The sequence below is a fragment of the Fonsecaea multimorphosa genome (genome assembly GCF_000836435.1).
Source record: "Fonsecaea multimorphosa CBS 102226 unplaced genomic scaffold supercont1.11, whole genome shotgun sequence".
NCBI classification, from domain to species: domain Eukaryota; kingdom Fungi; phylum Ascomycota; class Eurotiomycetes; order Chaetothyriales; family Herpotrichiellaceae; genus Fonsecaea; species Fonsecaea multimorphosa.
Genome location: NW_015971645.1, coordinates 136,033 through 159,965, shown reverse-complemented (window position 1 = coordinate 159,965; position 23,933 = coordinate 136,033). Strand labels below are relative to the sequence as shown.

Below are 23,933 nucleotides of genomic sequence, written 5' to 3'. Positions count from 1 at the left end.
GACGGCCTCCTTATTATCGACGGCCTCCTTATTATCGACGGCCTCCTTCTCCCCGATCTCATCGACAGCTTGAACTAGGAAGAGATACAAATAGGAATACCGCCTGGGACTGTTATCCGGAAAATTCGTGTAGAGTTTTGAAGCTAACTCGCAGCTCCTCCTCGCAGACTAATTGACGAACAAGGCAACGACATCACAGCAATCGGAGCAAAGGGCGAGCTTTTAGTGAGAGGTCCTACGATCACGAGAGGCTACTACCGGAACCCTGCAGCCAACAGAGACGCGTTTGACCAGGACGGGTATTTCAAGACAGGTGACATTGTTTCTTGCGGAAGGATCGCCGACGACAACAACGCTATGCAGCCTGACGTGAGAAATGCCGACGGAAATGTGGGAGAGACGGCAGCCACAGCGAAGTGGTACATCCATGACCGAAAGAAAGAACTGATCAAGGTGAGAGGCTTCCAAGTCTCGCCTGCCGAGCTGGAGAAAGTCCTCTTGCAGCACCCTGCTGTTGCGGACGCAGCGGTCATCGGCGTCAAGGTCTACCGGGATGCCACCGCCTCCTCCAACGATCCCATTGACAGCGGCAAGGATGGAGAGCACCCTCGGGCCTATGTGGTCCTCCGGCCGGGTAAAAGTGCCACGGAAGCAGATGTGAAGGGGTGGTGTGCTCAACATTTGGCCAAATACAAGGCTTTGACCGGAGGGGTGAGATTCATCGACGCTCTACCAAGAAATGCAGGGGGCAAACTCTTGAAGGGCGTGTTGAGAGAGCAGGCTGCAAAGGAAGCTGGATTAGGTGGATCAGAAAGGCGAAACAAGGCTGAGGACGGTCCTTCCATCAGGGCCAAGATTTGATCCTAAGGAAGGATGACTCTCTCTTTTCGGATCAAGCCATCAAAAGAGAGAAACGATATATCTCTTTTGGAGGGGCGCGCAATTCTTCAAGAGAATATCGCTCAGCGTTATTATGGATGAAATTCTTCTCGTCAGCCTGCCGGTAAATGGGGAGGCTGGTTTAGCCAATCAGAGAGCCCCACAGCACAGCCTAAGACTTTATCTGGTTAGATCAAGGACAGATGTGGAATAGTCTAAAGATATCTCGCCTGTGATTGGTTGTCATCCTTTAGAGTAGCCAGAGTGCTTCAGACTGAATCGTAGAAAAACCTGAGGGCGGCGACAGAATCTACTGTATCTCCAAAGCCGGCGATAGCTCCGGAACCAGACAAAGGCTTTCCAACCAGGAGAAGACCAGCAGAGACGTCATAAGGCAAAGTTGGGAACATTGGCTGCGTGCAAGGTAGGTGGGGAGATGTACGGCCACATGGGGACACAGCATGCAAAGAATGACGGAGATGGCAGGGAATCGGGATTATGGATTATAGAGGGGTATGCCCAGGTGAGGGTATGGGATTTGGGGAGATTGGGATGAACAGAGATTCTTGATGATTCTTGCAAGCTCGAGCGCGTCAGCCTCGTCAATAATACCAAGACGCTAAATGGGGCTCTTTATCGATAATGAAACGCGCATGAGGAGTCAAGGGGGTCAATGAGGAGGCCAGAGTTCATCCAGCCTCGCATCCACCTGGTGTGGCTTGAGATAGCCGAGTGTGCGCACCCTCTGACCCCCACCCACACCCTTTCCAACCACGTTGATTTCACCAGGGCCCCGAGAAAATAGAAAGGCAGGCTGTGTCCCAGCTTCTGTTTTGCATGATCATCCTCAGTCAACGAATTCCTTCAACCTCTCTCTCTCGATCACCGCATTGCTGCAGCACTATCGTCCTCTACCAACCTGCGAGCCAAGCTCAAGGCGATTCGTGCGGTGCAGCCCGTACCGAGTGGAAGGCGGGGCAACTCTCTCCTGCGCTTGACCGACTGTGGGCTCAATCGAGAACAACTTTGAGGAGAACACGATCGAGCTGACAACAAGAAGTCTGAACTCTGATCCTCTGATTTGGAGGCGTCGCAATATTGGCTGCTGCGCCTCTGCGCTGTCTCGACTCAAGAGGAGGAAACACCTGAAATTGATCTGCTGTCACCATTTCCCCGTACGGCCCGGACCCTGTCGCCTAGAACCTGGAACCTGCGATCCAACTTGCCAGGCTCGCCAGTTCTTCTCACACCACAATTATTGCATCACCGCGCCGCCCAATGTCCCAAGACATGTTTAATCAAGGGTTCGGAGCCCTGGCACCGCCAAATCCACGCAGATTGCCTTTTGATTTCAATGACAACGACTCTTCGCTATCCCTCCCTCCTCCGCCACCCCCTGCTAGAGGCCACCAACGATCTAGAACCAGCACGGACCTCCCTCCACTATTTACCCGTACTCAGTCTTCCTCCCCAACGAGATCCTCTGCATTTTCCTTCCTGCGCCCTCAGAGCACCCGCTCTTTGTCTCCGGAAAGACTCAGGGCTGCGGAGCTGGGTGAGGACCCTGGTCCAACAGAGTCGCCCACAAAGAGAAAATCGGGTGGATTGGCGAGCTGGTTCGAAGGGTCTTCGGATCCTGTCAATATAAGTCTGGTGCCTTCCCCTCGCAAGGAAAAGCTGGATCCGCTCTATGAGGCCTCCGCTACCGAGGAAGGTTTCTCCATGAGTCCAGATTCCGTGGACGATAACTTAACACGACGAATCCCAAAAAGGCCCACTCTAACAGGCCCAGCTGTTTCAACCATGTCCAAATTCAACAACATGTTCAGGAGGAGTACAATAACACAAGCCGCTCCGGAGGATCCAGATGAGTTGGCGCAGCTTGACATTGACGAGGCTCTTTTCCCGCACGGACACCCCGATGAATTTTCTCCTGCGGCCTTCAAAAACCTCCAGCTAAATGCTGAAGGGACAATCCGCCGCTTTCAACAGGCGTACAAAGAACAGCGCCAGTCTCTCCGATCAGCCACATCCACCAAGAACGTTCAGGCAGATGAACTCGAGGCTGCCCAGACAAGAAATGAGCATTTAAAATTACAATTGCAAGAGATGGCAGAACGAGCAGCAGAGCAGGAGAAGCTAATTGCGGATCTGAGGGCGCAGCTATCAGCACAATTATCTCTCGAATCCCAGCATCAAAGTGTTCGTATGGTGCCCCAGGATATTGATCCCCAACCTCGTCCAAAATACCGCCGCAATCGTTCGTCCGACGTTTCAACATCCGGGGAATCAGAAGCTGGATCTGAAGTGAGTTCGGTGGTCAGCATCTTTTCAGAGGCATTGTCAGCGGCACCTTCTCAGGCTACGTCGATCGGAAGCCCTGTCATGAAGTCCGCAAGCTTGCCTAGAGATGACTGCCCAAGGTGTCATGGATTACGATCCTCGGATGCATGGGACGTGGTTGGCATGATGAAGATGGAGTCAGCAGCTCTCAAACACCGCATTGCCGAATTGGAAAGTGCACAGGACGACGCGCTGGATTTCCTCAGCGGGCTGAGGTTGACCTCGTGACGAGCTATCTCGCAGATTATGAGTTGTAAAGATACCCAGGCGTTTACAGATTGCATTATAGCTTTGCACAGAATCGTTGTGTAAATGCAGATTGATTGTACAGCCAGAGATCCTGGTCACCTATCTAGGTACCCTCGTACAATTCAAGGATTACTGGGTACAAAACCGATTCATATGCGACCCTGACCTCGTCGTGTTTGAGCCCAGGCGATTCCGGGTTCAATGCTTCTGTGAGGCTGTCCAAGGTAATTACGAGGCTTGGCTCTGCACCGCCCATTTGGTGTTTTCCCAGCCACCGAAACCAGCCACTTGATGCCTGGACCAACATCCAATCCACGCTATGAAGTCCTCGACTTTCAGCTTCATGTGAACTGTTAGCATGTGCCTGATGGCGTGGCCGCGCAGGTCACATTTCTCGCTTGTCACTTAATGCCAGTGACAAAGGTAAATTGTCGTTCATTCGAAGAACAGACTGACTAACTCGAGACTTTTCACACATTTCCTTCGTAAAGGTCCCTCTGTTGCTATCCCGTACTAATTGATCAGGCCAAACAATGTCCTTCAGTGGGAAGACACCAGAATCGCTTCTCCCACGATCAGACTCGAGAAACCCAGCTACCACCTGCAGAGGCATCACCACGACCGGAAGGCCTTGCCGTAGACCTCTTGCTGCCTCCCCCAAGAACTCTTCTACGCCCTCACCAAGTCGAGGGAACGGCGTCCTCGCCGTGCTGGATGAGCAGCATGCAGCGGCTTTCTATTGCTGGCAGCACAAGGACCAGGCAGAGCAATTGGCAGCTCAGGGAGGGCGGACAAGTCTGTACCCGTTGAAAGAAAGATCGAGCATTGATACGCTGATTGAGCAAGTGGGCATACTCGATTTGGAGGAGAATGTGCCAAAGCGCCACCATCGGCGACAGATTGCAGAAAGCGTGAAGCGTCGAGACACGTTGCCGTCAGGTTGGAACCAAATGGAGAGTCCGTTGATGACCGTGCCGGATGAAGTGGTACATCCCAGGCGACCCAGACGACGCCCTCCCCCACCTCCGCAGTCGAACGTGAAACTCTCTTGGGCCTGCTGCATCCAAGCAGACCATGATGATGATTTGCCTCCTGTGAGGGTCCGGAGGGACGATAGGGACAGGCTTCCTCGACCTCATACAGACGCGAGGCGACCATCGTCTGGGAGACCCGAAATGCGGCAGTCACATACCACCACCACACGACCAAAGCCAAGTCCCGCCCCTTCTCAGACCCAGACACTCCTCTCGCTCATCCCACCTAACCTCTCGCCTCAGATCACCTCGCAGTTGCTCGCTGAGCTGTCCCGCCCCATCTCGGCTGCGGATGAGGCCGGATATATTTACATCTTCTGGCTCACACCGGAATCCGAGATGTCCAAACCTGACGACGAGACAGCCTCGTCTCTTCTGGACGATGACGAGGATAACCTTGGCGATAGCGGCGGCGGCATGTACAACCGTAGCTTGCAGAGGACAAACCAGGCTCTTGCGCGCTACGCCTCCGTCCGCCGGCCGTCGAATCAAGTTCAGGCAAAACGCACCATCACGCTCAAAATCGGCCGCGCTGCCAACGTCCACAGGCGCATGACTCAATGGACCAAGCAGTGTGGGCAGAATATCACGTTGATACGATACTATCCGCACAACAACGGCGCCTCCGGCAACACCCACACTCCTCGCAGACCTCCTCCCGCTGCTGCAGCAGCTGGATCAACGAGTGCAGCTCCTCCATCTCCTCAGAGCCACAGTACCAAGGTCTCGCACGTGCACAAAGTCGAACGACTCATTCACCTGGAACTCTCGCAGAAGAAAGCCATCAAGAGCGAATGCGAGCAGTGTGGGCGCGAACACAAGGAGTGGTTCGAGATCGAGGCCACACGCGAGGGCTTGAGGGGCGTGGACGAGGTGGTCAGACGGTGGGTTGCATGGGCAGAGAGACAGTAAAATCATTGAATTGGGCGTCTTGCCGATACTGCTACAATTTCCCTCCAACCTATGGCGGTCTCCTCTTCGCTAAATGGCTTCACGTTCTTTTGTCTCGCTGGTCGATTCGCACCCAGGCGGGCGAACTGAGCATTGAAATCAACCCACTTCACTATATCGGTGGTCAAGCTCCAACTGAATTACTCAATGACAACTTTGTCAGTTAGGAGCATCTCTTGTCACCTCCGAAACAGTTTCACGACAGCCAAAAAAAAAAAACAACTGCGAAACGCGGTTCTGTAATCCATTGTCTCCATCTCACCTGGTCAGAGTCCGCCTATTCAGGTAAACGCAGTGGTCAGACGTCAAACAACCTGACGATACTAGGTGCATTCAACAATCATCTCTGCTTCAACTGATCCTCACTTGACATTCACTCATCTCTCGTTGTGTGCGTCTCAAGTGAATCTAAAGAAAAGTCAGCGAGAGTGAAATTCTGAGGTGAGTTTTATTACACTCAAACCTGCGGTGATTTTAGTATCTCCTCTGACCTTGACAAGCATGCCTCTTCAAGGAAACACGTTACACATTCATCCAGCAAACTACACAGAACTCCATTGCTCTTCAGAGTGTTCGAAAGTCGTCACCATCGGGATTGATCCTCGGTTCGAAATCTCAACCTCCATACTACTTTAAGCCAATCCAAGGAACACATTCTGCTCAGAGCAAGATCTTCATGACTTTCGAACAGTGGTGGCGGTTCTTCGATCGATATTTTGATAGTCACCGCCCTCTCACACCTAAGGATGTTCCTGAAACTAGCGAATCGTCAAGAGTGTCCTTCGCTAGCTGGGAAGAATACCTTGCTACGCTCGGGTCTGGTGCGCTCATCGAGTCATTTTTGGAAGACAGAGAAAAGAACGGAGCGTTCAATACGCGTATAAAGCTCCTAGGGCACAAACAAGGGAAAGAGACCAGATGCTTCTGTCTGTTCAAGGTCCCGAGGAGATGTTCAGAAAATTTCAGCCAAGGAGACAGAGCATCAGCCCATCTGACTACCAAGATCTCTGGCCTGATACCCCTGTTCGATGCTTTATCGGTCAGGAGCACAGACGTCTCATCTGTCGATGGCCACACATCAAAAAGCAGTCGACAACGCTCACGCGGACCTTGGGATATCAGCATCTTGCCACCTTTTCCACAAGGTCCACCAGAAGTGGCTTGGGCTTTGATTGAGCGCCGTCGGGACGAGAGGAAAGGCGAATACTATGATAAGGGCAACTATTCTGTCACCTCATTTTCTGAGTTCAATACCACACAACAGAACCGTGGAATACGAGCCGCGATTTGGTCACTACTTGACAAGTCGTCTATCTATGCCAAAATCATCCCGGAAGACCGCCACGGCATATTTGTCTACGTTTTCAGAGCTCTGCTTGAGCTGAAGCGACTGGTACAGGGACCGCAATATTCCGAGGTTTTGAAGGTACTACTCGGATCTCGTCCAGATGACGCTGCTCAACTTAATATTTACCAATCCCTCAGCGACCCATCTCTTGCGCGGGAGCAGGGAATGAATCTCAATGAGAGTCAGAAGGAAGCAATCCGTCTCGGCCACCATGCTCCCGCGGGGTTCGTCCTCTGTCATGGAGGTCCTGGAACCGGAAAGACACATTTCATCATCCAGGCTGTTCGACCTTTTCTCCTAGATACTGCCAAGCAGCACCGCGTTCTACTCACAGCAGCCTCGAACACAAGCGTCGATTCCGTGGCAAAAGGTCTAGATGCAGAGCTTCAGCTAATGATCGGTAAAGAAGGAGGAAAATCAAACGAAAAATATGTGATTCGCCTGCACAGCATCAAGACAGAGATGTCGGTTGCCCTTCGGGAAGCGAAGGTTGCAAGACAAGCAAACTTAGCCACCAAAAAGCACAACCCTGCAGCCAGCGAGCCTGGCTCACGTCCTTTGGTATCGGGACAGGCTGCTACGATCCTTGCACATTGTCAGGCGTTTGCAGAACGCAAGTACGAAGGTGTCAGTGACGAGCGAGTGAGAGTTATTGAGCTGTCTGCTGGCGAGCGGATGCTTGAGATTGCCGGAATACGTGTTGGGAGCCCACTGAATGCGGCAGATCAGTTCACGCAGTTCTCAGACCTGTATGCGCGGTTCGTCAATGGTGAACAATTCGACCCCGCGGACTGGGTAACTTTTGATACAGAGCTGGAGCGGCTCCTCGCTTTTACTATCAGCGAGGCTTCGGTCATTTGCGCGACCGTTGGCGGAGCTGCGGACGAGTTTTGCAGCAAGAACTATGTTGGCGCTGAGCTAATTGTCGTTGATGAAGCTGCCCGAATCCCCGAATACCAAATGTGGCCGTTACTCGCGTTCTACCCCAATGCCGTCGGCAAGGTCCTGGTTGGAGATCCTAACCAGCTAGGTCCTACGATCAAGGGCGACGATACAAAGGACGAAACGAAGAGGATCACCAACCCTTTTCAGAGACAGTTGGAATTGTCGCTTCAGGGGCGTCTTCAGAAGGCAGGCTTTCAATCCGCCTTCTTCAACGTGCAATATCGCGCTGTGGAGAAAATTGCCCAGATTTACAGCAACGTCTGTTATGGAGGCCTTTTGGAGCACGGTCGAACCTCACAGCTGGAAGAGGATCAGCTCGCCAAAGACATCATCGAACATAACCGGCAAACTTATGGCATTCCCGAACCCGTTGTGTTCTACGACATACCAGACGCTACAGAGGGACGCAGCTACCAATGGTCGAGATTTTGCAAAGAATACGCTATATTGGTGCTCAGAATCTTGCACAGACTTTTCAACGCCGGCTTTGGAACTCCCTCGAAGCCCTGCTCCATCGCCATCCTCACGCCGTACAAGGAGCAAATGAGACTCCTCAAGGTGTCAAAGGCATCGATGGGAAAACTCTATCCAGCTGCCAAGGACGTCGTTTTGCAGACTGTCGACAGCATACAAGGCATGGAGTACGATGTGGTTATCGCGGATCCCACAGTCGTACGCAGCCCCGGGTTTCTCGATGCGAACCGGCTCAACGTGATGTTCTCTCGCGCCCGATATGGCCTCTACGTGGTTGGCGATCACACAACGTGGACTTCCATGAGGATGGATGATTCACTCCCATTGAGAAAATTTGCAGGGCAGTTCAAAGAAGCCTATCGGATAAAATGGGATGGTCCAAAACCGTCTTCGCCTTTCTTTGATGAGGATATGATTGCAGACTATCGCTCGGATTTGGATTCGGACTCCGACTAGTCCCATGTTCTGGTCTCTTTGAAGAAGGCCATGATTGAAATATGGGACTTGGCTTGGAGTTGGCAGAGACGCTGAAATGAGACAGAAAAAGGGGGACGCGAAAGAGGATTTTTACTCATGGTTCTTGGGAAGGAGAAAGACTTGGGACCGGTTCAAGAGGTGGACGGCGGATATTGAGATGACAGGTCAAGGCAAAGGTTGGATCAGGTTGATTATCGTGAGATTGGGTACCTGCAACAAGCTCAACTTGGATCGGTCTAGACACGTTTCTTGGGTGTCTTTGAATAAGAGGTTTAGCCAATTGAATGGAACTTGGAGAGAAAGTCCTGGCTTGACACCATCAATTGTAGGCGTGACCAGAAAAGGATTGAATTTCACGTCTGGCATATCCCCAAGCATTGTTTACACCTGTCTCGCTTTCCGTCTCGAGAAGGGACCATGATCAGTATTCACCCCCTTCATCACCACCGCCACCGCCGAAGGCGAAGCCATCCTCGTCGTCCCCTTCTCCGCCATCAAAGTAATTCTCGGCGTTGTAGTCGTCGGCCTCGCCGTCGTCGGACTCCTCAAACTCTGAATCCACAGGCTCGTCGTCATCATCCTCGTCGTCGTCATCTTCATCTCCTGCCTCCTCGTCACCGTCCCCGCCTTCATTCTCCTGCGCATCGGGCCCGTCAACGTCGTCGTCGTCCTCGACGTCGTCAATATCTTCATCAGAGTCTCCGCCGCCACCACCGCCGGATTTTTGCTTCTGCCGCTTCCTCTCCTTTGCGCGCAGGCTCTCCATGAGCGACCGGCCGCGTTTCTTGGTCGGTCCGAAGTCGTCCTCGGCGTCGAGACCGCGCTTCTCGCGGGATTCGGTCTCGCGGCGCCGTCGCCGCTTCTTCTTCTTCGCTGCTGCCTTGGATGCCGTCCGGGCACGGCGAGACGGCGGGAGGAGCGGGTCCGAGTCCTCGGCGTCGGTGTCGTTGCCTTGGTCGTCATCGTCTGCAGCCGCCTTGGCCGCCGTGGTGGCGTCTTCTTCTTCGTCCTCGTCGAGAATCAGGGAGCACTCGTCGCGCTTGCGCTTCAGCGATTTGCGCTTCGGGACATTCGTCAACGCGTCGATGTCGATGTCGGCGGATTTCCAGAGCGGGCTCTGCTTGGCCGGATCGAGCAGGGGCCACAGTTCGTGCGGGAAGTATTTCAATGCTGCGCACAAAAAAGTCGATTAGACATTGTGTCTTATCAGCCGTAGTGTAGCTTCTTCCTTGTCTTCCTTTATTTTCCCCTTCTGGCAAAGGGGTTCCCCAATCATTTTTTTGCTCGGGCAAATGTGTGTGGTCATAAAAATTATTACTGAAACGTACCATACTCTCTCCCCCCTCCCGTCAAGTCCGGCAAGGCCCTCTTCTTCTTGTGATACTTGGCCGTGTATTTCTCCTGGTCGTTGAAGGGGTCGAATCCCCCGCGCTTGAGCGTTTTGCCCGTCTTTTCGTCCGCGATGCTGCTGGGGTCGAGGGTCGCGTAGTAAGGTCCATTGCGCGCGCGGGTGCGGAAGGAGAGGTAGCGCCTGACGGAGGCGAGTTCGCGGGACGTCGGCGGGCGAGGGATGGGGAGGTCGATGTCCTGTAAAGAAGATTTTAAGAGCGCTTTGGTTAGGAACGGTCTGGTCTGTGTATATGTATGGCGCAAGGAACTGGGAAGGGAGGTCAGGAGGGTGCAAGCAGTACTGGAAACAGCGCTTGAGGCTTCTTCTCCGTCGGCGAGAGAGAAATGTCGTCGTCATCTTCAAGGTCCAACTCTGGAGGCAGAGGGCCTTTTCGACCACCACCGCCGCCGCCACGTCCTCTTCCCCGACCACCCCGGGACATTGTGGGGTGTCAGGTCGAGCTCAAAATAGAGGAAATGTCACCGGATCCTGGTTTTCATGCTGGCACTAACACCAGTCGAGGGAACTGGGGAGGCTTGTGGGTGGAAAGAGAAATAGTGGTGCTATTGGTAAGTGGTTGAATCTTCCCGCACGAAGTTTGGCACCGGAAAATCGACCGGCAGAATTCTGGCCAAAGGTGCAGGTGGGGAAGTCATTTCACCGCCTTTGACGAGGCTGGGCGAGGCTTACGGAGTACCGAGTATTACTAGGTACATCTCCCCGCTTCCCACAAATGCACCCCTTTGATCATTACGATATAGCTGATCTTGTCTTGATCCAAGTGCAGTACATGGTGCACCTGCACCGTTTACCTGTGTAAGGCTTGATCCGTGTCAGGAAATGCAAGAATCTTCCTTGCGCTTGTTCTCGCAATCTTGGTTGTTGGGGACAACCCCAAATCATTGACACTCGACTAACATGAGTGACATGGACTTGAGGGGAAGAAGGCTATGCCTAACCAAACATAGCACAGCTCATCCCTAGTTCTTTCCACCACTCGAGGCCGTAGCAAGTGACATGGGCCACTCCATCCACTCCGACCAGTGAGGACCGAGGTGTGAAGAGATGGCTTGAATCAAAAGCTGACCAGAATCCCCCACGGCCCAACATTCTCTGTAAAACGTCATCAAGGCTGCAAAGTATGCCAGGATGATTAGAGCTTCAGGTCTCCGCTGATTGAGTCTTTCGAGGTATGGGGCCTTGAGCTGTACGGGCCACGCCAGTAACCAGCGGATGGTCGTGTGTGTTTCTTCGGGCACGTTGGATACCGCAAACACCCACTGCAGTCTCTCGATCGCTGGCGCGTATGCGTCCCTGGCTTGTTCCCCCAAATCCGGATTCATGATCAACTTGGACAAATCGAGGCAAGGCTGGGGGACTTGGTAGGGCTTTGGAGGCCGGTGAACCCCGAACATTGGCTTGAGTTCGGTCCCGTTGAGGTATTCGTACCAGTCTTGGATGATGAGTTTGGGGACATTGCGCATAAGCATGACACAATTGATAACGTTGTCGAGATACTGGTTGGAATCTAGGCCCACCTTGCGAGACGGGTCCGCGAGGATGTGAACCGCAAGGAGCATTGTGAAGATGAGAACGGCAGCACAGTTTGTGGCGTTAATGTCCGTTTCCACGCTGTTGAACTTGTTGAGGGCCAGCGTTTGCAGTTCGATAGACACAGTGTAGTACCATCCAGCGTTGTCAGGCTTGCAGTGCGCGAGATGTAGAGCTGAGATTGCCAGCAGCTCGTCCATGAGGAAAGGGAACGAGAAGGCCATGCGGACCATCGTTCCTTGCCATATCCGCTGGACTGAAGCTTCAGCATTGAATGTCTTGTATGTGGCGATGAGAAAGTGGTGCAAGAGCTCCATATGTTGCATGTTTAGGTTCGGATCAAATGATCCAGAGGGCGTAAACACGGGGACAATCCTGGACTGGTCAGGACCCGGGGGCCTCTGGTCTGGAGTTGAGGACTCGGACGCGCTGGCAACAACAGGTTCGGCGTCTGTGGCAGTCGTTGTTGAAGGGGATGTGCCCGGAGCAAAGTTGCAATCCAACCCAGCGGTCTGGCAGTTGACACATCGAGGGCGATGTTCATCACACTATGAACAAGAGTTTCAGCGGCTGAGTCGAGGCATTGTCTCCTGCTGAAGTCTGAAAAGCCGGGGACCAACCTTGATGTGTCGTCTCTTGCAGGCGACACAGCCACTCCGAGACTTTTTGTGCGGTCGTCGCGGCATTGAGACTTTAGGCCCTAGACGGGCACAACGATGCTTCGGGGAGTGCTGGTCAAGATACGGCTCCCTTTGCAAGTAGATGATCCAGAGATATATATAAAACGCGGCTGTTTTCGTCTTAGGTGATGGGGAAAGGGCTGGATGGCAGCAGGGCTGAGCATGTTCGGAGAGAATTACTGGTGCCTGGACGTCTTAGCAATCTGAGCCAGCATATCTATTATCGCCTGGCGCCAAAGGAGGCGATAGCACCGATACTACAGCCAGATGCAAGTTGTAGTTGCACAGCCACCATATCAAGTGCGTCGTCTACACAGAGACGGTGCGCAAAAGTGGTTGTACAGAAGATGGACCGGGCGGACCCAGGGAGCGGGAAATGAGCAGCCTCGGGGCATATTCATCGCTGATTGGCTCCGGGTATTTTTCTCTCCTGCCAAGCTCCGAGTCTACTTCGTCTTTCCCCAGATTTTCATTCAACTCCATTGACTCATCTTCGCAATCCAGCTAGTCGCAAATCACCGTCATAATCGGATAGAAAGCTACTCGCCTGCCTGGTTTGACCTAGAATATCCAATTGAATACACATTTCTCGCCCATCATGCCTGGTCGCTCAGAAGTCGCCTATTTTGGCGCCGGTCCTGCCCCTCTCCCTACCCCTGTCATTGAGACGGCCGCTCAAGCTTTTGTCAACTTCCAAGACACCGGGCTCTCCCTGGCGGAGATCTCGCATCGCTCTTCGACAGCCAACAAGGTCCTCGCCGACGCCAAGGACGCCTTGGCAACCTTGTATGATATCCCTATGGATGAATACGACATCATGTTTATGGAGGCAGGAGGCACGGGGGAGTTTAGTGCCGCCCTGCAGAATCTAGTGGGATGTTGGATTGAGCGGCGTCGGAGGAAGGCCGTGGCGGAACTGGGTGAAGGAAAGGACGCCGAAGTCCTGGAGCGGGTCAAGAAGGAGATCGAGGCAGAGTTGAAGGTCGACTATCTGATAACAGGATCTTGGTCCCTCAAGGCCTGTCAGGAAGCAACCAGACTCATTGGGGCAAAATACGTCAACGTTGCCATTGACGCCAGGAAGACTAACAACGGCAAGTTCGGGAAGATCCCGGACGAAAGCGAGTGGAATCTCACGCCAAAGGGAAGTGCATTGACTTATTTGTGTGACAACGAGACTGTCGATGGGGTCGAATTTCCCTCTTTCCCCAAGGTTTTGGAAAATACCAGTGGGAATGAAGAAGACGACAGGATTGTGGTGGGAGATATGTCGAGCAATTTTCTCAGTCGACAAGTTGACGTTCGAAAATACGGAGTCATCTTCGTGAGCCAGCATTTTCCCTACATGCACCCCTCCCTGCATTGTGCTAACTTTTCTCCAGGGCGGCGCCCAAAAGAATCTTGGAATCGCTGGCATTACCGTGGTCATCATTCGGAAATCCTTGCTCAGCCTTGTTCCGCCCCCGACGTTCCTTCACGCCCTGTCCCCCGTGATCCCGACCTCAGGATGTCTGCCGCCCATTATGCTCTCTTTCTCCACCATCGCTGCCAACAATAGTCTCTACAACACGCTTCCAATCTTCAATCTGTACGTTGCGACCCTGGTCCTGCAGCGCCTCGTTTCCACGTTCGGATCCAACAAGGTATCTGGCCAGGAAGAGGTCGCCAATCAGAAGGCCAGACTTTTATATGAGACCCTTGACTCTCACTCAGACTCGTACCACGTTGTCCCGCACAAGAGCGCCAGGAGCAGAATGAACATTTGCTTCCGAATCATCTCCGGAGCGAAGTCGGGGAGCGGAGAAGTTGTGCCGGATGACGCCAAGGAGAAGGCCTTCCTTGCCGGCGCGGAACAGCGCGGGCTGCTTGGCCTCAAGGGCCATCGATCCGTTGGTGGCATCAGGGCGAGCAACTATAACGCTGTCCCGCTGGAGAATGTACAGCAACTGGCCAGCTGGTTGGTGGAATTTGCCAGATCATGAGTGAACTCGAGACCTCGCTTGGCCGGATCGGTTATAGGGATGGGAATGGTCGGTGGGTGACGGTCCCCTGAACAACCGGAGGCGGCGGTGCAGAAACAAATAGACACCAAAAGTATGTTCATTGCGACCATAAAAGTACACCGGGTGGTTCTAATCGCAATCATATCTTGTCAGGTTCTTTCTGGAGAGATCTATTCAACAGTGCCAGTACGTCTCTGTCACGGGATGGTTGACTCGACTCGTGCCTTGCTCCAGGGTTCCTGCCAGCTACCGCAAGGGATCACTACCGCAATATCCTTACAGCACGGGATCCTTGTACCAAGGGCTTAGTGGATCTCGTTGAGCGGCAGAGATGTGATCGTGGTTATCCCGCGTCATGCACTCTCCAAGGCTGAAGGTTATGAATAAGAGACTACTTCCTCGTAAGCAAAATCTCGATAACCCAAAATTTCCCAGACTCCTCGCCTCGACAGTACGTTGTTCTTAAATGTGCCCAGAGACAATTTTCAAAGTCGGGAGAGGAGATGGGCGAAGCTCCTTCCTGGACTGGCCTCACTAGGAGATAGCCACTAGCTGGTGGGCGGTGCACCCTGCTGCGGATCCTGCTCCGGGTCCTCCTCCGGATTCTGCTCCTGAGGCTGTCCCGATGATGAGCCTGGGGCTCCGCTTGTCCCTGGGAGAAGTCTCTTCAACGTGCCACCACCCGGGAACTTCCCGACCCTCCTCCCGATCGTGCCTGCTATGCCTGTTCTTTTGGTCTCCCCAGGCGTCAGGTTGACTCCTTGCGGTACCTCCCCCGTTACACAGAAGACGACCCCGGCCACGAGGACATTCGCCGTGGGACTGCCAGCCGGGGCTTTCGGGGCACTTGTATGGGTTTCTCCCGGAAGCTTGACGGTCAAGGATTTTGTCAGTCTGGTGGAGCTGATGTTAAAGGCTGACCCGTCGTAGTCCACAATCTGAAAGCAAAGGTCAGTTTGGTATTACCTACTCTTGAAGCAGAAGTCTCCGCCGTGGCGAGGAAGGGGAAAAAAAAGGGGGGGGAAGTAACTTGCCTTCTGGGTTCCTGGGACGAGTGGCTGAGTCTCTTGTGCGGAGAATACGTTGACTGTGCGATTGGCCTTCTGACGGCTCTCAAACCAAGCGTTGGAAGACTTTGTGATATTTTGTGACTCGGTTGAATTTATCACCAGGCCACGGACTTGACCGGGATTGGCATGAGGCGCCACCGTGCTTAAAATCAACCCAAACTGCCCCCAAGGAGAACCCTGGCCGGGGGAAGCAAGCCTGAATATGCCGAGACAACCATTCAACAGAGCTCCCCAACTTTGTATTCGTTGAGCGCTCGACGTCTTCGGATTTCCGCCCGTCTGTGTGGTTTCTGCAAAAGCCGTTCCCATGGCCTGTTCGAGTGCGGGTTAGCTGGCTCGTGCTGTGATGTGGGATTGGAAAAGAAAAATGAGCAACGTCGCCGTTTACTAACCGCCAGAATTTCCATACCACCCATGCTGTGGCCAACCGCCACCCATTGTCTGCCTCTAACTTGAGCAGCAATGGCATCCAGCAGAAATGGTGTTGTATCGGTGATGTTCAAACTGGTGTTTGCCGGGCTGAGGGGTTGGGTTTGCCATCCGACCTGAACGACTTCGACCTGTTTGTTACCAATAAGGGGTGCGATGTCCTTGTCGAGGGTCGTCGCCCAGCTGCTCCCATCTGCTCCAATAAACGCGTCCGGGGAACTGTTGAGCCCGTGTATGAGAACGACGCTGTTTGGCCGTCGGATTAGCTTGAGCATAGAGTGCAGAGCCGGGGCTCGACCAGTCCAAATATGGGCCGTTGTGCGCTAGGAGGACAACTTACACTATCTGTGCTTCCGGGTTTGCTTGCAGTGGTTCGGCGGTTGGAGCCAAGCTCGACGCATTCGACCCGCTTGGTACTTCAGGTGCCTGACGAATGGGTGTTTTCCCCTTTCCCCCTTGACCCGGAGGTGGAGGTGGTGGGTTCGTGCTGCTCATATTGTGCGGATAAGTGGCGAGCAAGACAGAGAAAAAAAGTTCAGGTCTGTGCCGAAGACCCAGCAAGGTGACAGTATGAAGCTGGCACAAAATCAGTGAGAAAAAGCAGTCCTCGGTATACTTAGCGACCACGGTGATATGGTATCAAAGGCAAAATGCGAGTATGGTGGGCAGAGGTCTCTTGGAACGGACCGTCTTACATATATAGCGGAGGTACAAAGCTGCGGATTGCAGTGAGCGGCGGCAGGGAAGAAGGTCGACAGAGCATCTACATACGAGATACTGCCCTTTGTGTGAGTTCCAGAAATAGGTCGACACGGACTAAGATCTCTGGTCCAGTACTTCTCGCTGGGGAATGATTGGGAATCTGGACGGCGAATCTGAGAATAGCGCAAAATCATCGAGGGAGGCTGAGCAGGAGATAGAAGTTTCCCCGCCCTGAGAGAACATTTGCAGGAGGGCACGCACGTTGCATCAGGCTGTAGCACAAACCACGGGGTCTGGAATCAGCATTGTTACAATTAGATTCTCTCCTTGATTACAGAGTCCCGCTTGGTTCAGTTGATTGGGGGCCACTCATCGCCCACAATACACGCATGCGGGCACGGGGATTTTCTAAGGATCGGACCGTGTGCTAGGGCGCTTAGAGGATATCACAAGGATGGCGAAAGTTGAAAGGGGGGTGAATCATGTAGTTGGGCCTTGGAATAATGGATGGTGGGGACACATCGATGCTCAGAATAGAGTACCCTAGGAATCTCAGCTGGCATAATTTTATTCCAAAAGACATATTGTGTAGGGAGTACATTTCCACCCATTGGTGGCCCACCAACTGATTAGCTGATCTGTCGCACGCCTCAAGGTACAGCCGAAGGGAAAATGTGACTCAGCGGAGGAACAGAATGCGTTCACCCAGCATGCTACAGGGTTCAGAAGACCGTCTGACTTATACCGGGTATACGATGAGTAAGGAGGTCAGTAAATAAAGGGGCTACTAGCGCTAGTAGAGGGTTTGGCCGAAGTGCTGGTAGCCTAGCGTGGCTATCATTTATATCGTCTGGTAATGCCTGTGACCTCCTAAACTACATAGTACTATGGACCCGGGTTCCACGGTCAGCCTCTAGCTGAATAAAGAAGCCAGTACGCCCTATACTCCAATCCGGGGCACAAGGTAAGAGAGGCCAATAAAATGACAGGCGTCCTCTGAATATGTGGATCTTTTGTTGGGAGCCAGGATTTTGGTAAGTTTTAGCTTACTACTATCTCACACCTTGTGGTGGCCACTATTCAAGAGCCAATTAGTATCTGAGCGTGGGTAGCCCCAGATGACCAAGGAGGGGGGTTGTCATACACATCCCACTAGTAGATTAAGACTAATTGTACGAACTCCATTCGGTACAGCTCCGATGCATGACCCAGTAATCAAAAATGGACGTGCGGCTTCAAGCCTTGCTGACACTAACCCCCGTATTTGAGCTCTAGAAATCAGGTTGCCATGGACAGTCGAGTTGTCGGTCACTGTCTCAATCGAACTCTGCTTATGGGCATGTTATATTTTGAGAGCGGGGAGTTACGACCCAAAGGGGCCAAAGTTTACTCCTTCACGGGCCACGGCCCATCCGTCTCGGTCGGTGTGCCGGGAATAGCGGTAGGATACTCAACAGGGTTCTGAGAGCCGCACCCTTGCTATACTCACTGCGCCTTACCGAGCTTGTCGTACGGGAGGAGTATAATAGGGCCACTCCGGGCTTCCATACTTCTCTTTACACAACCGTCACCAGTACAGAGAAGTGAAGCATAATCATTACTGCATCATAACACATGGACCACGGACACATGGACCACGGACACATGGACCACGGACACATGGACCACGGGCACGGGGATGGAGGTGACGATGCTTGGCAAGGAGCTGGCCAAGATGGGTACGACGACGGATACGGAATGGACGGTCAGGGCGACGACCATTATCCTGCGTGGGACTCGCTCATCTCGGAGATACACGGCCATATCGATACCTACGAGCACCACATGGACAATTCTCGTAAGTTGGAGCTCGATCGAATTTCTCGCAGTTCTCTGCCTCGCCCGACTAATTGCCTGTTTTTCCCGAGTTAGCGTCCGAGGAAGAAAAGCAGAACAATCTGCGCCGAACCCTGAAAGATATCAAGCGACTTGCGCGGCAACTTCGAGAGATGGACCCCAGCAACGAAGAAGCCCAGACCTACTACAAATTCGCCAAGCACGCACAAAGGGGGAAATATCAGGGCGAGTATGACGATCCGGACGAGGACGAGGACGAGGACGAGGACGAGGACCATGCAGACAAGCACGAGTTTAAGCTAGAGATGATGTGGGAATCTGACGACGAGTCTGGAATGGACTCGGACTCGGAGGCAGGAGACGACGACGACCAGGAGCAAGGCTGGGGCAACGACCACCACGAGGCAGGCTGGGACCATGGGGAAGGGCAAGACGGAGACTGGGGGGATAGCTATGATCAGGGAGACGACTATCAAGATGGCGGTTATCAAGATGGTCACGATCAAGGACATGACGATCAGTGGGGGGACGATGACAATCAATATGGCGATGATGGGGACAACCAAGACCAATATCACGACCATGATGAGCAAAATGGCGAGCATGACCATGGCCATCAACACGACCAAGGAGACCAAGGAGACCATGATGACTACGACCAGCCACAGTACTCACCACACGAACATGACGGTTGCTAGTTAGCCTCTGATGTCGTCCGTCTCAAGTCGGAGAGCAGGAGGCAGGTCAAAAACCATTCGGGCGGGCTAGTACTATCTGGATTTCTTCGCGCGGACCCTGTCAATAGGTCAGTGGGAAAGGAGTCTGCGTATATACAACGTCGTTATCACTGTAGTCTGACTCCACGCCGCTTCCTGTACCTGAACTCAATGCTCCGAGTCTGCGAGACCTTCAAATGGTCCACACGGAGCGCAGCCGGCTGTTCACGATGCTTGGCATGCCAAGGCCGGGCGGCGGAGATAAATTTGTCCGGGAGGTGAGCGGTGGTGCGACTTATCGAGACATCATTTCTCGACTCCACATCGAATTTTACCCGGAGGACGCTTTGATCCTATCGCAAGGCTACCGGGACCGCACAATGCCCGCCTTGAGCCTCATAACTCAGGAGAAAGATGACCGAACCAGGCCGCGGCAGATCCGCTCTTGTCCTTTATGGGACAGAAACCGGCACGGCCCAGGACCTCGCTGAAGAGATCGGCCGCACGCTGGAAAGGCTTCATTTCTACACGGATGTCTTGGGATTAGACGCTGTCAATTACGGCCTCCTCCACCAATACACTCTGACAGTCTTCGTCGTTGCCACGACTGGACAGGGTGACTTCCCCGAGAATGCTCGAAGATTCTGGACCAGCCTTCTCCGCAAGAAGCTCGCGGCCACCACTCTGGCAGGCGTTGATTATGCGCTTGCCGGCCTCGGAGACACCTCGTACCCAAAGTTCAACTGGGCCGCACGGAAGTTGGATAAGAGGCTTCGGCAGCTTGGGGCGTCGCCAATCGTCGAGCCTTGCGAGGCCGATGAGCAAGGTGACGAGGGAACGGATGGCGCCTTTCTGACCTGGCTTCTTTTGTTTCGAGAGACTATATTGAAGACCTTTCCTCTTGCCGATCACCAGAGCCCAATCCCGAATGATATCCTGCTGCCAAGTAAATGGCGTCTAGAAAAGATATATGAACCCTTCAATACGTCTGTTACCTCGCCAATCGCCAACGGCATTCAGCCGCCTTCCTCGGCTGCTGGACAGAACACTTCTTCTACTTCTTCGAACTCCTTCTCCGTATCTTTGGAGTGTAACCAGCGAGTCACGCCACCGGATCACTGGCAAGATGTTCGATTTATGAGCCTCAAAGCATCGACAAAAATTGACTACATGCCCGGCGATGCTGTCGCCATTTCTCCTCGAAACATGCCTGTGGACGTGGAATCTCTGATCAAGCGCATGAGCTGGCAAGATATTGCGGATGTGCCTATTCGGCTCGTGTCGACACGGCAGCCGTCTTGGGCTACTACCTGCTCAACCAATCCTGCAACCAATACGATCTTCAGCCGTGCTGATCTCACCCTCCGGGCTCTTCTCACCGAGTATTTGGACATCAACGCCATTCCTCGCCGCTCGTTCTTCGGGTGCATTGCCAACTACACCAGCAACAGCATGCACAAGGAGCGACTCCTGGAGTTCACCGACCCGCAATATCTCGACGAATACTACGACTACGCAACCCGTCCGAGGCGGAGCATCCTCGAGATTTTGCAGGAATTCGATTCCGTACATTTGCCCTGGGAGGAAGTTATCAATATCTTTCCACCAATACGCCCAAGACAATTTAGCATTGCGAGTGGTGGACTCTTGAAAAGCGCAGAAGATGGATCGACCAAATTCGAGCTGTTGGTCGCGATTGTCAAGTACAGGACCGTTATCAAGCGGATTAGAGAGGGGGTATGTACGCGGTACCTGGCGCAGCTGCCGGTTGGAACAACACTTCAGGTCTCGCTGAAAACAGAGGGCCGCTTCACCAAGGCCGCTGATGATTTGACCGGCCAGAGCCACGTCCTGATCGGCGCCGGCACAGGCATCGCGCCTCTCCGAGCACTCATCCACGAAAAGGCCACCAACAGCAGCCGGGGCTTTTCGGGCGGCAAGACTGCGCTCTTCTTCGGCTGCCGCAACGAGAAAGCAGACTATTTCTTCCACGACGAATGGACCGCACTTCAAGCGGCCCAGATGATGCGCCCGAGCGACACCGCCAGTTTTCTCCAAGTCATCCCGGCGTTTTCTCGAGATCAGAGATCCAAAGTCTACGTGCAAGACCGGATTCGCGAGCGGGCCCAGTTGATCTGCGACCTTCTCAGGAAGAAGGCGGCGACGGTCATTGTGTGCGGGTCCTCTGGGCAGATGCCCAAGGCTGTCAGGCAGGCTTTGGTCGATGCGCTTATTCGGCAAGGCAAAAGGAAGAATGAGGACAAGGCAGTGAATGGAGGTCGAATGAGCAGTGAAGAGGAGGACGGTGGTAAGACCGAAGAGCCGGTACAGAGTGCAGAGGATGCGGAGAAATACCTCGCGAGGCTGGAGAAAGAAGGTAGATACAAACAGGAGACGTGGTAGGATGTAAATTTTGGCCCGGACAACAATCAGTGGTCATCCAGACCCAGTAATATATCAGAGATGTTTGTTGCGTGCCAGCAGTTAAAACATTTCCTTTCCAAAAATAGCTTCGTACTTGTATCGAGGCCTCATATCAAAGCTAGCAAGAGTTGGCATCAGATTTTCTTGCATATCATCACATATCAACAGTTTTTTTCAAGGAAAACCAAAAAAAAAGATCATCATTGTCGCACACGACACCACACATCTCCAACCACATCAAACGCTCCAAAAAAACACCCCCAGATGAGCGAATTCAAACACGCACGCTGGCCTTATCGCTCTCACAGGCACACCCGCTCTTGCCCGCGGCGACCTCGCTCGGGGTGCGGGCGTAGCTGGGCGGGACGTCGAGGGCCGGGTTGCGGACGAAGAAGTTGCGCGGGCGGAGCAGCAGGGTCATGGGCTCGGCGGGCATGACCGGGTAGTCCTCCGGGGCCGGGAAGTGGGTGATGCCAAAGGTGTGCCACAGGACGATGTCCTCGTTGTCGATCTTGGCCGAAGGGTTCGCGGCGATCCACTGCGGGAGGCCCATCGAGGGCTCGCCCGACGTTTGCGGCACGTGGCGCCCGGCGGGGTGCACTTGGTCGTCGGAGTCTTGTCACCACCATTGTTAGCATCTCGGGGTTTACACGTCTCGCAGGTGGCAATTTGAGTTGGCAATGGGAAAGCGGGAGGTAGACAGGGAGAAAAACTTACACTTCGTCACATGCACGGCGTGCCTCGAGAATCCTGCCCTCTTCCACACCAGGGATCCTTCCTTGGGCAACAACGCCGGCACTTCCCTGCTCACCAACTTGTATGACACGGGCTTCTTGGAGTGTGGGTTCAACTTGTTCTCATTGGCCATGTCCCACGTCCGCGAGCTTGATCCGTTGTAATCCGCCATGGCCTCGGTGGGGTTTGTGTATTTTGTCTTCTTTGCATAGAAGGCATTGCCGTAGTAGTTTTCCGCGGAGCCCACTTCCCCGGCGCCCTGGGCGGCGTCAACCTGGAAGACCGTGTTGTTGGGCCCGTCGATGTTGGGATCAATGCGCAGACAGAACAGGTGTTGATGGTTGTGGGCGTTGACTCCTGGGTACACTTCGGTGCCCCATCCCTTGGTATCCTCACCGGGGTTCATGGCGTAGGTGTTGAGGATGCCGGTGAGTTTGATCTCGAGCTGGACGGTGCCGTCTTGGTGGAAGATCCAGTAGACGCAGTACTCGTAGTTTGCGGCGGTGAAGATGTGGGAGATGATCAGCTTGCGTGCGCGGGTCACGATGACCGAGTCGTCTCGGAAGTCGGTGTGCTTGAACAGGATGCCGTTGTCTTCCTCGTGGATGCAGATTGCGTTTTTGATCGTTTGTGCGGACCCGGCCTTGTTCACAAACTCGGCATCCATGTAGTGAATACTGCCCTTGCAGTCACAACCCAGGCTCAGTGAGTTGGTCATGTACCCACCGCCGTACTCGCCCAGGTCGAAGGCGTGCTTGCGTTGATGCGGATGCTCAGGGTTGCCGTAGGGGACGACCATTTCTGCGAGCGAAAGGCGGTAGAAGATGGGTCGGATCTTATTCTCTGCCTTGTCGAAATAGGTAATGTTGTTGAGCACGATGCCCTCTCGGTAGTTGAAGCCCACATGGATGGACCAGTTTTGCCATTCGATGATGCGGCCATTGACTTTGAAGCTGACGCCTTCGGGCTGGGTGATGTTGATCGGCTTGAGGTCGGTTCGGTAGCCGCCAATCTCTTCGATCGATTTGACCGTGTAGTTGTTCGCTGGTGCCTTGCTCAGGGGTCGTCGAACCTTGGGCACGTCGATGTGGATGATCTTTTGCGTGTTTGCGTCGTAGATGGGGCAGAAATCCAGCGGGTAAGAATATTGAGAGTCGTCGACGTGAGGCCGATAGTACATCAGCGCCTGCTGAAGTCGGACGGAATTGCCGAATCTCTCATCGTATCCAATGGTCCAGGGATCGCAGTAGACCTTGTCCATCTCCTCGGGCGGGATGCCAATCAGACCACATTGCTCAATGACGCCGGGATCCTTGCGAGCGACATGTTCGACGACCTGGAGATCTTCCATGGTGATCAGTGGCTGCACGCCGGGAGTATGTTCCCATTTGACCACCTTGCGCTCGGTGAGGTCAACATGGCCGTCGAACACCTTGCCGTCTGGCGAAATGACCACAATGTCCGCCACACGGTGTGGTTTGGGCGTGTGGTCGGGATCAGCCAGCCATTTCAGCATTTGAGCCTTTGGTGGCTCGTACAGCGTGACGGCATTGTAATACAGCTTGCCGTACTGTGATCGAAGCAGAGAAACGGCCGTCTCAATCTCAAGGGAAGACAGGGGGTCGAAAGGATGGGGAGGAGCAACGGTGTTGGACACCTGTTGGGCCAGCTGCTTCACACGCTCAAGAACCATGGCT

The 23,933-nt window shown here is 53.5% G+C and overlaps 11 protein-coding genes across 11 annotated transcripts in view; 7 read left to right on the top strand and 4 right to left on the bottom strand.

Annotated features, from left to right (window-relative positions):
* Z520_06053 (uncharacterized protein) overlaps positions 1-861 on the top strand; it is a gene marked incomplete at both ends in the record, with an annotated part of 4,177 nt that extends 3,316 nt beyond the window's left edge. Inside the window, one exon of the mRNA XM_016776556.1 lies at positions 168-861. Within this exon, the coding sequence (XP_016632098.1) occupies positions 168-861 (694 nt within the window). The remainder of the gene's footprint in view (positions 1-167) is intronic.
* A 1,296-nt stretch (positions 862-2,157) lies between these two features.
* Z520_06052 (uncharacterized protein) lies at positions 2,158-3,450 on the top strand (the record flags this gene model as incomplete). The annotated part of the gene is made up of 1 exon (XM_016776555.1): positions 2,158-3,450. One exon carries the CDS (start codon positions 2,158-2,160, stop codon positions 3,448-3,450), a length of 1,293 nt encoding a protein of 430 aa, XP_016632097.1.
* A 554-nt stretch (positions 3,451-4,004) lies between these two features.
* Z520_06051 (uncharacterized protein) lies at positions 4,005-5,417 on the top strand (the record flags this gene model as incomplete). Its single annotated transcript, XM_016776554.1, has 1 exon — positions 4,005-5,417. One exon carries the CDS (start codon positions 4,005-4,007, stop codon positions 5,415-5,417), a length of 1,413 nt encoding a protein of 470 aa, XP_016632096.1.
* A 715-nt stretch (positions 5,418-6,132) lies between these two features.
* On the top strand, positions 6,133-8,679 carry Z520_06050 (uncharacterized protein; the record flags this gene model as incomplete). The annotated part of the gene is made up of 1 exon (XM_016776553.1): positions 6,133-8,679. One exon carries the CDS (start codon positions 6,133-6,135, stop codon positions 8,677-8,679), a length of 2,547 nt encoding a protein of 848 aa, XP_016632095.1.
* A 442-nt stretch (positions 8,680-9,121) lies between these two features.
* On the bottom strand, positions 9,122-10,532 carry Z520_06049 (uncharacterized protein; the record flags this gene model as incomplete). The annotated part of the gene is made up of 3 exons (XM_016776552.1): positions 9,122-9,870; positions 10,029-10,287; positions 10,392-10,532. The coding sequence occupies 3 exons, from the start codon at positions 10,530-10,532 to the stop codon at positions 9,122-9,124; spliced, it is 1,149 nt and encodes a 382-aa protein (XP_016632094.1).
* Positions 10,533-11,070: 538 nt separating this feature from the next.
* Z520_06048 (uncharacterized protein) lies at positions 11,071-12,327 on the bottom strand (the record flags this gene model as incomplete). Its single annotated transcript, XM_016776551.1, has 2 exons — positions 11,071-12,189; positions 12,262-12,327. 2 exons carry the CDS (start codon positions 12,325-12,327, stop codon positions 11,071-11,073), a joined length of 1,185 nt encoding a protein of 394 aa, XP_016632093.1.
* A 592-nt stretch (positions 12,328-12,919) lies between these two features.
* Z520_06047 (uncharacterized protein) lies at positions 12,920-14,303 on the top strand (the record flags this gene model as incomplete). Its single annotated transcript, XM_016776550.1, has 2 exons — positions 12,920-13,645; positions 13,704-14,303. 2 exons carry the CDS (start codon positions 12,920-12,922, stop codon positions 14,301-14,303), a joined length of 1,326 nt encoding a protein of 441 aa, XP_016632092.1.
* A 569-nt stretch (positions 14,304-14,872) lies between these two features.
* Z520_06046 (uncharacterized protein) lies at positions 14,873-16,318 on the bottom strand (the record flags this gene model as incomplete). Its single annotated transcript, XM_016776549.1, has 4 exons — positions 14,873-15,262; positions 15,407-15,706; positions 15,787-16,069; positions 16,164-16,318. 4 exons carry the CDS (start codon positions 16,316-16,318, stop codon positions 14,873-14,875), a joined length of 1,128 nt encoding a protein of 375 aa, XP_016632091.1.
* Positions 16,319-18,139: 1,821 nt separating this feature from the next.
* On the top strand, positions 18,140-19,059 carry Z520_06045 (uncharacterized protein; the record flags this gene model as incomplete). Its single annotated transcript, XM_016776548.1, has 2 exons — positions 18,140-18,362; positions 18,437-19,059. 2 exons carry the CDS (start codon positions 18,140-18,142, stop codon positions 19,057-19,059), a joined length of 846 nt encoding a protein of 281 aa, XP_016632090.1.
* Positions 19,060-19,491: 432 nt separating this feature from the next.
* Z520_06044 (uncharacterized protein) lies at positions 19,492-21,480 on the top strand (the record flags this gene model as incomplete). The annotated part of the gene is made up of 1 exon (XM_016776547.1): positions 19,492-21,480. One exon carries the CDS (start codon positions 19,492-19,494, stop codon positions 21,478-21,480), a length of 1,989 nt encoding a protein of 662 aa, XP_016632089.1.
* A 295-nt stretch (positions 21,481-21,775) lies between these two features.
* Z520_06043 (uncharacterized protein) lies at positions 21,776-23,929 on the bottom strand (the record flags this gene model as incomplete). Its single annotated transcript, XM_016776546.1, has 2 exons — positions 21,776-22,116; positions 22,219-23,929. The coding sequence occupies 2 exons, from the start codon at positions 23,927-23,929 to the stop codon at positions 21,776-21,778; spliced, it is 2,052 nt and encodes a 683-aa protein (XP_016632088.1).
* Between the last annotated feature and the right edge of the window lie 4 nt (positions 23,930-23,933).